The following is a 15989-nucleotide window of genomic DNA, read 5'->3' as shown; positions in this document are numbered from 1 at the left end:
AAAAGTTGTGGTCTTTTTGGTGAAATTTATCATTAACCACATTAAAACCATAGAAGAAGAACGAAAAGAACGCAAAGAAGCCCGAATTTCCTCACTTTAACATTCAGCGCCATGGACAGCACCCACTTGTGATGCTTTGTTTTGATTAAAAAGTCAAATTAATCTGGTCCGCACCAGTTCTAAGTCAGCTGTTGGGCGCCATACATGGCAGCTCGCTGATCTATATGCAGATCATTAGTGATTTGTACGGAGCTAAGTTGGGGCCAATAATATAATATATTATACATATAATATTTGAAACCCAACTGAATGAAATTGAAAAGAATATTGGTGTTTGGTCAAAAAAATAAATATATAAATGTCCAAAACTTTTTGCTGTTCAAAAACAAACAGTTATTTTCAGTTTCAAATGTTCTTTTTTTTTAGGTTTCAAAACTCAAAATTTCAATTTCAAAACGTATTTTTTCAGTTTCAAATCTTTTTTTTCGTTTGCGAATCTGAAAGTTTCAGTTACAAAACTATTGATCCCGTTGTGGTGCGTTGGGGAGGGGCTAACACAAGGACCAATCAAGTTAGAGACAATTTAAGTTAGAGTTTAGCTTCTATTTTAGCATCATGTAAACGTTTTAGCTATATGAATATTAGGCTATTTTGGAGCTAAGCTAGTAATTAAGCAATGTGCTAGCATTTTTGGCTAATTTGGAATCCACTGGGGTTTTAAAGGTTAATTTTAAGTTTAACTTATATTTCAGGAACGTGCAAACATTTTTGGCTAATTTGTTTTCTACTGAGCTCTGATTTTTACACCCGTCTAGGGACAACTTCCACCTGTGATAGTACAGACTAAACAGAAATTTTCTGATCCTAATTACTACAGTTCTCAGAGTCAGTGAACGCATCAGAACTGAAGTTACCACCCTCATCGATTTTGATTGGTCCTCGTGTTAGCCCAGCCCCAACACACCACAAGGGGGTCCAAAGTTTTGTAAATGAAACTTTCAGATTCATAAACGAAAAAAAAATGAGTTGAAAGTGAAAAAAAAAGATTGGAAACTGAAAAATAAGTTTTGAAATTGAAATTTTGAGTTTTTAAACCTAAAAAACAGAACATTTGAAACTGAAACAGTTTATTTTTTAGTTAAGTTTTGGACATTTATAATTTTTTTGCCCAAACACCAATATTCTTTTCAATTTAATTAATTTGGGTTTTATATAATATTGGCCCCAATTTAGCTCCATAGATTTGTGCATCAATTACGTAATTTTGACGTGATATGAGCTCCGTATATGCAATATAAAAGTTATACATCAAAACTCATAAGACACGCGTGGACATTCGTGGAAAGCCACAAAATTGCAAAAGGCTTATGTAATAATTATGTATAAACTACGTAAAAAAAACGCTTAATTGTCAACTGACCAAAAATTTTGAACAGCTCAAAAGTGAATCCACGTAAAAACTTGTCTGCCAAAACCCTGCAAACGAAAAAGATATAATATAACTTAAGATATATTAACATTTATCTATTATCAATTTATTTTACACCGTTATAAACTTTATATCTATTGTCTAAAAGTGTCAGAAGTGTCAGAAAGTCATGAAGAAAAAATAAATCCTTGAAAATATTATTTTTATCCATGAAAAAGTCATTGTTTGTCCTTGAATATTGATTCTTGAAAAGTATTTCCTTTTATTTCCTGTATTTTCGACCCCTCCCTCATGAAACAGTGCGAGTGTGCACTCATGAGCCTTTATTCTCAGGTTTTAATCCTCGGAGGCGTCTGGTTTGGCGTGGCCGCTCTGCCGCTAGAGTTTCGTTAATTACACATCTGTGTTGAAGCTCTAATCTGACATGATGATGCTGCTCGCTGCTGCTGCTGTTAACTTGTGCTCAACATTTTAATCTAAATAAAATGACAATAGAATAAAGTTTCGTGTCAGGATTAATAATCCCTGACAGCAAATGAGCAGTTGGATGTTAAGATGAAAAAAAGGTCAGAGATTGGCAGAAATGATGATAAAGATAAAGGGATCTAGATCTTCATTGTTGATCAGAAGTCAAATTTGTGAGGATGTTTTTGTTTTATTGTTTTAATACAAGATTGGGTTATTATTATTATTTCAAGTCAAAGACATAAAAATGTCACCTTGGTTCAGACTGACTGCTAAAAAAAAAATAGAGACTTGACCTTGAATTGATTTTGATTAATGATCAAAAGGTCCAGAACTTGAGTTTAGACTTGAAAATGTGACCAAAAAAAAACTTAATACTTGAAGTCTCACTCCAACTATTGTAAAATTGTACTTTTAATAAGGATTAAACAGCTTTTAGCAAAAATCTTTGTTGTTTTTTAAGACATATTTTCTGTGGAGCAGCGGAGGTTATTAAAAAACTGATTCCAGGTTGTGGGCGGGACTGTTAGCGTGGAAGTTAGATGCGCTAATTTCCCAACATTCCTTCATTAACACAGTATGAAAACACATCATTTCCCCCTTTTGGTCTCTCCTTTATAGAGTTCAGATAAGATTTTAGCAACATGCTAACATTTATGGCTAATTTGTTATCTACTAGGTTGTTATCTACTAAGTTAGAGTTTAGCTTCTATTGTAGCATCATGCTAACGTTTTAGCTATATGCTAATGTTTTTGGCTAATTTAGTTTACTGAGGAATATTAGGCTATTTTGGAGCTAAGCTAGCATTTTTGGCTAATTTGGAATCCACTGGGGGTTTTAAGGCTAATTTTAAGTTTAACTTCTATTTCAGCAACATGCTAATGTTTTTGGCTAATTTAGTTTACTGAGGAATATTAGGCTATTTTGGAGTTAAGCTAGTAAGTAAGCAATGTGTTAGCTTATTTTTTTTATTTTATTTTGGAATATACTTCGGTTTTTAAGGCTAATTTCAAGTTTAGCGTCTATTTCAGCAACATGCTAACCTTTTTGGCGAATATGTTTCCTACTGAAGTTTTATTTTAGGCTAATTTAGAGTTTAGCTTCTATTTTAGGAACATGCTAACATTTTTGACTAATTTGTTTACTAAGGAATTTTAGGCTGCTATTTTGGAGTTTAGCTAATATTTTAGCACCATACTAACAATTCAGGCTAATTTGTTAGCTACTGGGTTTTTTAAGGCTAATTTAGAGTTTGGCATCTATTTTAGCAACATGCTAACTTTTTTGGCTAGTTTGTCATCTACTGGGGTTTTTTTAGGCTAATTTAGAGTTTAGCTTATATTTTAGCAACATGCTAACGTTTTTGACTAGTTTGTTTACTAAGGAATTTTAGGCTATTTTGGAGTTTAGCATCTATTTTAGCAACATGCTAACCTTTTTGACTAATTTAGTTTACTGAAGAATTTGACGCTATTTTAGAGTTTAGCTAGCATTAAAGCAACAAGCTAGCCTTTTTGGGCTAATTTGGAGTTTAGTTCATATTTAAGCGACACACTAAAGATTTTTTGCAAAATCTACATGTATTAGGACTTTTAAGGAAGTTTACTACAATTTTTTTCACAAATTTAACATTTTGCGAATAGCTTTTGTATTTCCAACAAATCCTTTCAGCAATTAAAGTAAATTGCGTCACCATTTTCCGCTAAAAGCTTTAGCATCTTCAGCGACTACTTTCAGCAAAAAGCATTCACACTAATATTATCGTAAGGAATGCTACATTTCTAGTTACAGTTGAGTTTTTTTGGTCAGTTTCTTCCACATCAACGAACACACAGATGTTAGCAGGGGCAACCTCACACGCTCTCCCACTAGCTTAGAGAACCTCACAACCCCAAGCTAACGTTAGCGTAGCAAAAAACAAAAAAAATTGAAACGATGTCAGAGTTACGCAGCTGACAGTTCAGAGTCAGACGGCAGCTCAGATGAGAAAACTAAAGACGCTAATGGATCTATTTGTCTACATTGAGCAGAGAAGGGAGACTTTGGCCCGACCATACTCCACAAACCCGAGCTTTTTCAAACTGCAGGTTTTCATCTGCTCCTGATCCAACACCATTTGAATAAAAACACACTCAGAAATGCAGTTTTAATCTTAAATTGTTTTATATATGTCCTCGATTATGAGAAAAAATGCTACAAGAACATTTTAAAACCCCCATTTTCATCACATTGAGACCTGAGAGTTTACTTTAATCTGTCACCAAAACATCTCTTTGGTTTGGACTTTTAATCAAAGTTTTGAAACTTTATGACCTTGGACTTGCAGAAAGGAGCTTGTGCTGATCGATAAGCAATTTTCTTAAATTTACAGAGAAACATTTTTTCTTTATTCTTGCAAACAGAAGTGACTCCAGCTATGAAACAGAAATCTTTGCACTGTTTTCCCCTGCAGAAAGCTGTGCGCCCACTCACCTAAAAATCACTAACCAATGGGAGCAGAGCTGCCATGCACGGTACAAACAAACCTGAAACTTAGACTTGAATCAGTCTTTCACCTACAAACAACACATGGGAATTTTCTATAAATTCCCATCCTATCTCAAGATTGTTTCCAAACCAAATGTCACGTTAATACTTGAAGTCTCATTTCAGCTAGGTTCTCTTTTGTAAAATTGTTTTCTGTGATCTTTTAATTACGATTATGGAGCTTTTAGCAAAAATCTTTGTTGTTTTTTGAGACATATTGTCTGTCTGTGGAGCAGCAGGATCTCATTAGAAATTTGATTCTAGGTTGTGGGCGGGACTGTTGCCGTGGAAGTTAAATGCGCTAATTTCCCAACATTCCTTCATTAACACAGTATAATCTTCATTTAGAATAAAAACCTATCATTTCCCCCTTTTGATCTCTCCCTTAGAGAGTTTAGCTAATATTTTAGGAACATGCTAACATTTATGGATAATTTGTTACCTACTGGGTTTTTTTAAGTTAGATTTTAGCTTCTATTTTAGCATCATGCAAATGTTTTAGCTATATGCTAATGTTTTTGGCTAATTTGGTTTACTGAGGAATATTAGGCTATTTTGGAGCTAAGCTAGTAATTAAGCAATGTGCTAGCATTTTTCGCTAATTTGGAATCTACTGGGAGTTTTAAGGCTAATTTTAAGTTTAACTTCTATTTCAGCAACATGCTAACGTTTTTGGCTAATTTATTTTCTACTGGGGTTTTTTCTTAGCCAACTTTAGAGTTTAGCTAGCATTTTAGCAACATGCTAACGTTTTTAACTAATTTAGAGTTTAACTTCTATTTCAGCAACATGCTAACGTTTTTGCCTAATTTGGAGTTTAGCTTCTATTTTAGCCACATGCTAACGTTTTTGCCTAATTTAGAGTTTAGCTTCTATTTTAGCCACATGCTAACGTTTTTGCCTAATTTAGAGTTTAGCTTCTATTTTAGCAACATGCTAACGTTTTTGCCTAATTTAGAGTTTAGCTTCTATTTTAGCCACATGCTAACATTTATGGCTAATTTGTCATCCACTGTTTTTTTTTTAGTTAGAGTTTAGCTTCTATTTTAGCATCATGCTAACATTTTAGCTATATGCTAATGTTTTTGGCTAATTTAGTTTACTGAGGAATATTATGCTATTTTGGAGTTAAGCTAGTAAGTAAGCATTTTTTTTATTTTATTTTGAAATCTACTTCGGTTTTTAATACTAATTTCAAGCTTACCGTCTATTTCAGCAACATGCTAACGTTTTTGGCTAATTTGTGTCCTACTGAGGGTTTTTTTTAGCCAACTTTAGAGTTTAGTTAGCAGTTTTGCAACATGCTAACATTTTTGACTAATTTAGAGTTTAGCTTCTATTTTAGCAACATGTTAACGTTATTGGCTAATTTAGAGTTTAGCTTCTATTTCAGCAAGATGCTAGCGTTTTTGACTAATTTAGAGTTTAGCTTCTATTTTAGCAACATATTAACGTTATTGGCTAATTTAGAGTTTAGCTTCTATTTCAGCAAGATGCTAGTGTTTTTGACTAATTTAGAGTTTAGCATCTATTTTAGCAACATGCTAACGTTTTTGCCTAGTTTAGTTTACTGAAGAATTTTGGAGTTTAGCTACTATTTAAGCAACGAGCTGGCTCTTTTTGGTTAATTTGAATCCACTGAGTTTTTTTGGGGGCTAAATTGGAGTTTAGTTTATAATTAAGCAATTAGCTTAAATCTTAAACATGGAAATAACAGAAATGTTCAGATTTCCCCAAACCATCAGATGTTCTGCAAAAGAAGGACTTTGCTCATCAGCTGAGCAACAATGAGTCCCAAATCTTTCAGACTGACATCACCCCCCTCTTATTCAGGTTTAACAGAAGAGTTGAGGGAGAAAATAAACCCGCTTCTTATCTTTGCCTGCAGCTGCTTTGTGGTCTCGTTGCCCCACAGGGCAGCGCCGCTTTCAGTGAAACCACTGCTGTGGGGATGGATGCGCCCGACAGGCATGAACGCACAACTCAAACAGCTTTTTGTGACGTCCAAACAACTGTTTACATGCAAAAAAGGGGGTCAGGAAGCACAAATCCTCACACATTTATAGAACCGCTGAGTCACGGGTTTCTCCGATAACCTGTTGTGACATCTTGATTGCAGAGTTGGAGAGGAAGCTCATGATTTAGCTCCACAATCTTCCACAGTCCAAGAAGTATTAAATTAAAATCCCACTGCAATGACTTTCTCCTCCATAAATGTTGAGGTCAAACGCGGAGCAATCGATATTTGTGTCGTCGATGATGAGTCAGTCGCTTTGACAAACTGGACATCATAAACCTTTGACAGGTTTATTATAAAGCTGGAAAAATATCTTGTTTTAATTTACTTTTGTTGCAAAAAATGAAAAGCAAGGGGCGGTCACAATACACTCCTCTTCTGAAATTAAAATGTACTGCAAACCTTTCTGTCCTGAGTGATTTTTATTGTAAAAGAATAACAATAATAATTATAATATTTGACTGTAGCGTCAAATAAATTTATCTGGCATTTAATAAATATTTGTTTATACCTACTCCAGCAAAAATCGTGTATTTAATATATTTTTATGGCATTTTACTGATTATAGATGTCATTTATGATCTTAAAACAGGATTTCTGAATATTTATTTTATTCAAATTGTTGTGATTTAGGAGCAAAACAAAACGTGCCGTTTATCAAAAAAATCATATTTGTGACATAGAAAAAAATCGATTTGGCGATACATCGCGATAAGCCTACATGTATCGATTTAAAATGCGGCATTGCGATTTTTATTTATCTATTTATGGGCATATTTCACTTTTGTTTTCCACTTTTTTTTTCTTATACTAAAAAAAATATTTTACTTTGGAAATCAGACAATGTTGACAAATATTTCTTAATTTACCAAAATAAAAGCACCATGATTTTGCTTGGGAAAATTAACTTTTATGTTGTGTCGCTTAACGGTGTGATTATTAAATAAAATTAATTTTACCATTTTATTACAACTGATTAATATTCAAGTAGCATTTTTTTTTCAAGTCATACTCTTTAAAAAAAATAGTTAAAAATTGTCCAGTCTTGGGATATATCGTGATACATATCGCATTGTGAGCTGGGTATCGTGATATTTATCGTATCAGATTCTTGTCAATGCACATCCACATCGGGTCTATTACGATTGGCTGAAGGTGAACCACAGTCGTTTGCACCAAACAACTATAATTATTTTATTTCACAGCAAACTATTCCTGAATAAATGAAAGATTTACTCTTTTTTAACCTAAAATGTCAAGTTTTAATGTTTGAAGTTGTCAAAGAAATTCTAGTTGCTTCAAATAAAGTGCCAGTAAGAAAAAATTAACAATTTCTCTGTTTTAATTGATACTTTTAAATGACAAATGACTCATAAAAATCTAGATTTAGACTGTACCACATCGATTTGTGGACCATGTGATAAGTAATTATATCGAGAACATCCCTATCAGATACTTGCTAATATAAATATGATAAAAACAAACAAAAGTTGTCATTTAGATGTACAAATATCACATTTAAATCATGTTTTTTGGGTTTTTTAGTTACTTAATTAATCAAACCTTTCAGTTGCATCTCCGAATTGAATAATAATTAGCTAAATTGGGATTCTAAAATGCAAAATAATTGTTTTAGGCTCCCAAAACCTGAAAAAAAAGATCTTGATGAATGGAGTCGAGCCTGACACGGCCTGATGGCGCTGAGGCGGCGAGCGACTCCTCGTTTTAAGATGCGCCTTTCCCCAACAAGAGACCAGCTGTTGTCGAAAAGTGCCTGATTATAAAGCAAGTTCAAGGGTTTTGTGTTTAGCGGACAACCCTTTTTCTAAAAAGGGCCGAGCGTTGGAGCATCATTCATGTCAAGTGGTGGGACCCTGTCGCCGGGGCAACAGGAAGGAAGCTATTTTGAGAGTGGGCAGCGTGCCACTCCTCGAGGAGCCGCTGCCTTATGGTGGCTCCGAGAGCCGCCAGAACATGTGTCGTGCTGTGGACGACATCGTCCTGGTTTTGGAAGTTAGAACCACAGATATTCAGATAATAGAAAGTAAATTCTTTATTTCTGGAGATTCTGAGCACATTGTGACACTTCAGTAACCTACAATGCAGACGGTTTAGTTTCTAACCTTTAATTATTCAACATATTTCACCAGATTTCAAGTCGTTCAAGTCGATTCCTCTAAATCAGAGATTTTCTTGCCTCATTAAGAGCTACAGTCTAGAAATAAAGTTATTATTATTAAATTGAGTCCAAATCCTTTTGCTCCATACTCTTGATAATTGAAAAACTTGATTTAAATCTCAAAAATCTCAATTTTAAGGATGTTATTTCAAAATTTAATTAAATTTAAACTGAAAAATGTGAATTTAAGTGCTAATTTTAGATTTTATGAGGATTTATTTGTAACTTTTCATTCAAATGTAACAATTTGCTTCTATATAATTAATACTTAATATCTCGTTAAGTCGTTTGATCTTAAAAATTACCTCATTTTAGATCAAATCTCTAAGGAAACAAGTTTTTTTTTAACTTTATTTAATATTTTTAAGTAATTTGTGATGATGAGAGGTCTTATTTACAGATTTATTTAACTGACAAAAGTACAAATGCGTTTAAGAACAGCAGGACGATAAATATACATTTTATTTTTTAGACAAATTTATCTTAAAATGTGTAATAAATAGTTTTTATGGTGGTAATAGTTTAAAAACAAGGATAGTTGGACTGTTGTAACACATTAAAATTATATATTTGGGGGAGAAGTGAATTAAAAAAATAATTTAAAGATTTAAACTTTTATTTTTTTAGTAATTAAGTCATAATATTCTAAATTTCCAGAGCAATATATGTAAATATGAGCGTTTGTGGCTCATTTCGAAATTGAATTTGTCTTTAAAAAGACACAACATCACTACTTTTTTTAAGAATTTATACCAAGACAAATTAGCTCTATTGGCAGATTTATTTATTGTTATATTTATTAACTTGTTTTAAGAAGGACGTTTTCCCAGTCTGCGCTAACATGTACTAAAATTCTCATTTTGTTCCACCTCTTACCTTTAATCAAAATAAACTATAATTATATCCAATAAAACTAAAAAAAAAAATACAATTTGCTTAGAGATGGCAACAAAAACACGTATAAGTGCTTTATTTTACATTTGATCTGAGTCAAAACTAACTTACAAGTGACTCTTTAACAAGACTGAATAATTCCTGAGACACCTGAATATCTTTTTGATTCATTTCATCTTAAAAACATTATTTTGAGTCTTATCTCTAGTGTTTTGATGCAGAATATTCCTATAATTTTGACACTTTTATCTGAAAATGTGCAATCTTATTTTAATTAGTCTAGAAATAAGGATAGTTTGACTGTTTTTCCTCTTAAATAAGAGGAATTTTTGATGAAAAGTATAAAGGTAAATGAATGCACCGACTTTAAAGATATAAAACTGGAATTAATGAATACTACACCTAATTATGAGTGGCTTATTCTTTTTTTAAAAAGCAACTTATATTAAGAAAAATAATAATAATTTCACCAAAAAATGTTTTTCAATAACAAAATAATTTAAGTTTGAGAAAAAAAAAACATTTTTTTTATCCCTTCTTTGCTCATTCAAAGAAAATCTGTCAATGAAGCAAAGTTTTTTGATTTATTTCTACTTTTGCAGAATGAAGGTTAGATAGAAAATTAAGCCACAATAATCCACTTTGGTTAAATTTATTTTTTTATGTGTTTTTAAATTGTTTTGTGGCAAAGAAATATGATTAGGGCTGAAACTAACATTTTTTTTAATATATTGATTAAATTATTTTTTTATCTTTATATTTTTCATTGTGGCAGCATCTATTTTTTTGTTTTTTAACTGTTTTTTCATTGACTAACAAAAACAAGACAATTGCAATTTTAGGTTGAATCCCATTTAAAATAAAACTTCCACTTTAACCTGAACCAACATTTGGCTTTTTCGTTTTACTGTCAATAAACTTCTTTAACTTTGAAACAATTCTGGAGTTTCTGTGAGCGTTTCTGCATATAAATATTGTTTTGATCAAATGTTTTACTCCCACGTCTGGAAGTTCATCTGCTGCAGGTTTTCAGTCTCTTCTGTGTAATGTTTTTGTAACATATTGTGAAGATATAAGATCAATAAGCATACATAAATTAAAAAATATATGCAGATTTTAATGTTAAGTTTTTAAAACTTTAGTATTTAAACGGGATTGTGAGCATTTCTGCATGTAAATTTTGTTTTTATGAAATGTTTTACATCTGAACGTAAATCTGCTGCAGGTTCTCAATTTCAATGTTTTCAATCTTGTATTTATTGACTTTAGTTTGTGACTTTTTTATTTTTAGTCTTTTTTTTTGCTCTATTATGTTTTTTTTACATGTTTGAAATAAATCTAAATCTACAAAAAAGTCTTTGAACAAAAAATATGTTACATTTTTTTCAAAATAAAGTCATAATACGCATCCGTAAATCAAGACTTTTAGACTGAAGCCTCGAAGATTTGAACGTTTTAATTTATTTTTATTTTTTAAATACAACCCGAACAAATACAAACATCATATGAACAGAAACGCCTTCAATGGAGCTTCGTCTGGATCTTCAGAGAAAATCAGAAAAAAACATTTTAGGAAAATAAAACTCAAATTGGATCAGTGAATTTTAAAGACCTGAATTGCATTTTCACAAATAGTTATACAAAAATATATACTTATATATATATATATAAATAAATATAGAAATGTTAGTTTTCATTGGTGCATAATTAACAATCTGTTTTACCAAAATAAAAATAAAACGTGGCATTTTGTGACTAAATCTTTAATTATCCACAAATAAAAGTTGGTTTTATTTGCTAATAAGCGACTGTTTATTCCATAAAATGTATTTGAAAAGTGTTAATAACATTTGTTATATAATTTATGTCTTCATTGATAGATTTGAGAAGTGTCAGAGCTACACATGACAAATTCATGAAAAAACGTCTTTTTTTAAAATGGCGGCTTTTGTGTTGGTCTATCTCCATAGCAACCATTACATTTTATGGTCGTCTGAGGGTGACGAACAGATCTGTGTACGTTTTAGATAAATCGACAAAAGTAAACTTTTGGATTTCCTTGGCAACCACGCCCACATTCCTAATACAGTCATATTGTGTGATGTATTGTTTTGTTCAGCTTGAGCGAACAATTTATGTATTACATTTTCACAGTATCTGGGTAAAAGCAGCAACTTTAAAACTTTTAAAATAATTTTTCTTCTTAATAAGCTTCAAAATTATGCTTGAGGAGTTATGGGCCGACAGATTGAAGGAGAACTTTATTTTAGCTTTTTAAATTCAAGATGGCGGCCTTTACTAAGATCAAAGGTCGACCAAACTTCGGTTCCTTAACTGGGTGGGATTTGTGAAATTTCATAAAGGTCGCTCAAACAATAGTTTTTGTTTCCCTTATTGAGTGAAACGGTACAAATCACAACATAAAAACTTCTCAATTTTATGTCTAAATTTATATAAAAATTTTGTGTAAAACATTTTAGGTAAAATGTAAAATTTAAAAAAAAATAAAAAAAAAGATTTTATGGGAAACATAATACATTTGCATGTTTTATGAAGAAATGTGTGTAAAAACTTTAAGTAAAAGTTAAACTTTTATGTAAATTTTTTGTGAAATGTAAAAAATTCAACATTTTAAGTAAAATTGTTATGTTAAACATGATAAATTCTACATTTTATGTTGAAATTTAAAAAAAACTTTTTTACTTAAAATGTAAAAATGTCTGTTTTTTGTTAAACTTGAATAAAATTTAATATAAAGCATAATTATTTTTTAAAATGTAAAATGTAAAAATGTCAACGTTTTATGTACAAGTTTGAATAAAATTGAATTTAAAACATTCATTTAAAAAAATCATAGGTAAAATGTAAAAATGTATATGTTTTATGTATAAAATTTTGTAAAAACTTTATGAAAATTGTAAACATTTAACGTAATATTTTTACGTTAAACCTAAAATAAAAATCTACATTTTGCGTAAAAATTTATATTATAAAAATTACGTGAAATGTAATAGATCCTACATTTTTTGGTAGAAATTTTCCTAAAACTGTATGTAAAACATTTTGTATAAAATATTGACATTTGTAAAAAATGTTTTATGTAGTAATCTACATACATTTTTTACATGAAATGTAACAAAAAAATTATTTTATGTAAAAAAAAAAAATTCTAAAGCGTAAAAAGTTTATGTAATTTTTTAAAAGTAAAACGTAAAAATGTTACACTTTTGGTCTTGTGGTCATTCCATATCGATTTCCTCTCAATATCCCTGACGTGTGTTTTTGGTGTCCTTTTTTTAAACTCCATAATTAATATTAGCCCCGCCCATTTATTTAACGGTTTCTCCCACTGGGATGTAATCTTTTTTATTTGGTGTGGGTTGTTTACTAGATTAAAAATTCATATTTACTGGGTACAAATGTTGTTTTTTGAGGATGTGACGGTGGATTTTTGCTTAAAGTCACAGTAAGAAAGAAAGAAGAATATGAAGTTACTAATACATAGTAATCACATGTACTGCATTAGCCGATGCGTTTCCATTTACACATTTGCGTAAAAGTTAATTGAAATTCAAGAAATGTAAAAAAAAAAATACAATTTCGCAATAAATACTCCAGCTGATTGCAATGAATTCCAATTGAAGAATCTGTTCTTATGGATCTCTAGTGTGTTCGCTCTGCTTTAGCAATCTGTTTTTACCAAATATTTTGTTTAATTCTTTAATAAAAGTTGCTTTTGTTTCACTATATTGCTAATTTTCTTTTCTTTTATCCAGATTTGCACTTGTGTGCTCACAAAAGTGGTAAAAATGTCCAACACGGCCCAATGACACTTCTATTCTTTGAGTCTGAGTTGTATCTTCTACTGAATTGTTGACCTTGACGAGACAAAAACACAAAAATTCCATCGTTTTTATCTCCAATCAGCATAAGAAAAGCACACTGTGATCTGTGCACTCTTGGATCTTAAAGGTCACGGCTCACCTGTCAAACACCGTACATTCTGCCCTCCGTCTTTGTCCCCAGGTGCGACTAAAACTCCGGTTTTAGAAACATATTCGAGTCCCAGTGAACGGATAAGACAGGGTGAGCAAACACAGACGTCTCCACGGCATCGTTCTGCGGTGAGCTACAACCTCCCATGAGGAGCCAAAAAGTACAAAACAAGCAACAGAGGCCGCGCAGGTATGGTGAGCGCTCGGCTCAAGAAACATCTTCATTTTAGGAGTTAAAGTTTTACTAATTCCTCTTTGAAGTATATTTTAAAATAATATCTTAAAAAAGAAGGCTCCTGTACTTACGGGTGCCGTCGAAGCGCGTGGCGATGGTGTCCAGGAAGGTGTTTTGTGGGGCCAGGAGGCCCTTCATTACGGGCATCTTGACCCAGATGTGGGGCGGCCAAGAGCGGGCTGCTTCTCACACCATCTCAGAGGCACAGCTGGAAGCGTCCCGGGAGTCTCAGCCGACCTTAAGGGCGACAGGCTGGTGCAGAGCGGAGAGTGGCACATTTACAGTATATCAAACCAACCTTCCCTTCGTGCAAATTCTCTCAGCTCCGAGGAATTGAAATCGGCAATCACAGACAGCTGCTCTGTTCTGAAGAAGTCCAGGTGAGATCAGATGCTCGTCTGCATCTCTCAGAGAGCTGAGGAGCTTTTGTCATCCCGAACGCGCTCCAGCATCCTTCAGCCCGGCGGACTGTGAGGTGTGATACTACTGCCACGGCAGAGTAGTTGCATCTTCTTGAGCTTTTTCGCCCCCTCGCTACTCTATCTCTCTCCCATCCACTCCTGTGATGAGCCAGCCAATGAGACGCCGGCGTTCTCTGTGGGGACCTGTTCTGTGTGGAGAGGAAGAAAAGGCAGAGAGGGAGGGAAAGGTAGAGGTTTTTTTGGAGCATCTGACACCCTGCAGTGTCTCTGGGGTTTATCTGTATGTCAATCAGACGTTTCTGCTCACAAAAGGGTTTTTATTTTAATTGTGTGGATGCTTAGTAGTTAACATTTACACTATATTTGTACTATTGTATGTTTTTCGGCACATAAAAACTCAATCACACTTTCAGCAATTCATGACATTACTGCTTGTACTTTGGTATTCATAACATTTACAGTTTTAAACATATTAAGAAAAATATGCCGCATAGGAAATAATGAAAGTCTTCAAATTTAAAAATTTTAGGTAGATCAGCAACAAGCCTTTAAATATATAAATATATGTTTTCGTCTTTCATAGTAATAAAGCCATTATATTAGCATTATGCTAGCTCATTTGAGTTACTTAACACCTACTGAAGGTTTTATTTATTTTTTGGGGGGTATTTTGAAGTTTAGCTAATATTTTAGCAACATGCTAATGTTTTTGGCTAATTTGGAATCTACTGGGATATTTTAGCTAATTTAGAATTTAGCCTCTCTGAACCCTTTCAGACCTTTGGAATTAATTTCTCATTTACAGATCAGCAGAAATAATGCAATTAGCTTTTTAGTTGTTTGGCTAACTTGTTATCTACTGGGGTTGTTAGGCTAATTTAGAGTTTTGCTTCTATTTAAGCAACATGCTAACATTTTGGCTAATTTAGTTTACTGAGGAAGTTTAGGATAGCCTATTTAGGAGCTATTATTTTAGCAACGTGCTGGCTTTTTTGGCTAATTTGGCATCTACTGAGGTTTTTATAGGCTAATTTAGAGTTTAGCTTTTAATTTAGCATCAGGCTAACATTGTAAACTTATTTATATTACTGAGGAATTTTAGGTTATTTTAGAGTTTAGCTATTATTTTAGCAACGTGCCAGCTTTTTTGGCTAATTTGGCATCTACTGAGGTTTTCTATGCTTATTTGGAGTAAAGCTAATATTTTAGCAACATGCTAACGTTTTTGGCTAATTTGGAATCTACGGGGGTATTTTAGCTAATTTAGAATTTAGCCTCTCTGAACCCTTTCAAACCTTTGGAATTAATTTCTCATTTACAGATCAGCAGAAATAACGCAATTAGCTTTTTAGTTGTTTGGCTAACTTGTTATCTACTGGGGTTGTTAGGCTAATTTAGAGTTTAGCTTCTATTTAAGCAACATGCTAACATTTTGGCTAATTTAGTTTACTAGGAAATTTTAGAGTCTAGCTTTTAATTTAGCAACATGCTAATATTTTGGCTAATTTAGTTTACTGATGAATTTTAGGCAATTTTAGAGTTTAGCTAGTATTTTAACGATGTGCTAGCTTTTTTGGCTAATTTGGCATCTACTGAGGTTTTCTATGCTAATTTGGAGTAAAGCTTATGTTTTAGCAACATGCTAAGGTTTTTTTGGCTAGTTTTTATCCACTGAGGTTTTTATAGGCTAATTTAGAGTTTAGCTTTTATTTTAGCAACAGGCTAACATTGTTGTACTGATTTATATTACTGATGAATTTTAGGCTAATAGAGTTTAGCTTGTATTTTAGCAATATGATAGCTTTTTTGTCTAATTTGGGATCTAC

The 15989-nt window shown here is 32.4% G+C and overlaps 1 protein-coding gene across 1 annotated transcript in view; it reads right to left on the bottom strand.

Annotated features, from left to right (window-relative positions):
- kcnh4b (potassium voltage-gated channel, subfamily H (eag-related), member 4b) overlaps positions 1 to 14503 on the bottom strand; it is a gene marked incomplete in the record, with an annotated part of 65249 nt that extends 50746 nt beyond the window's left edge. Inside the window, 1 exon segment of the mRNA XM_024285638.2 lies at positions 13813 to 14503. Coding sequence (XP_024141406.1) covers positions 13813 to 13888 — 76 coding nt within the window.
- Between the last annotated feature and the right edge of the window lie 1486 nt (positions 14504 to 15989).

This window comes from Oryzias melastigma, linkage group LG19, assembly GCF_002922805.2.
Source record: "Oryzias melastigma strain HK-1 linkage group LG19, ASM292280v2, whole genome shotgun sequence".
Classification (NCBI taxonomy): Eukaryota; Metazoa; Chordata; class Actinopteri; order Beloniformes; family Adrianichthyidae; genus Oryzias; species Oryzias melastigma.
Note: the sequence above shows the minus strand (reverse complement) of the source record. Positions and strands in the feature narration are given on the sequence as shown.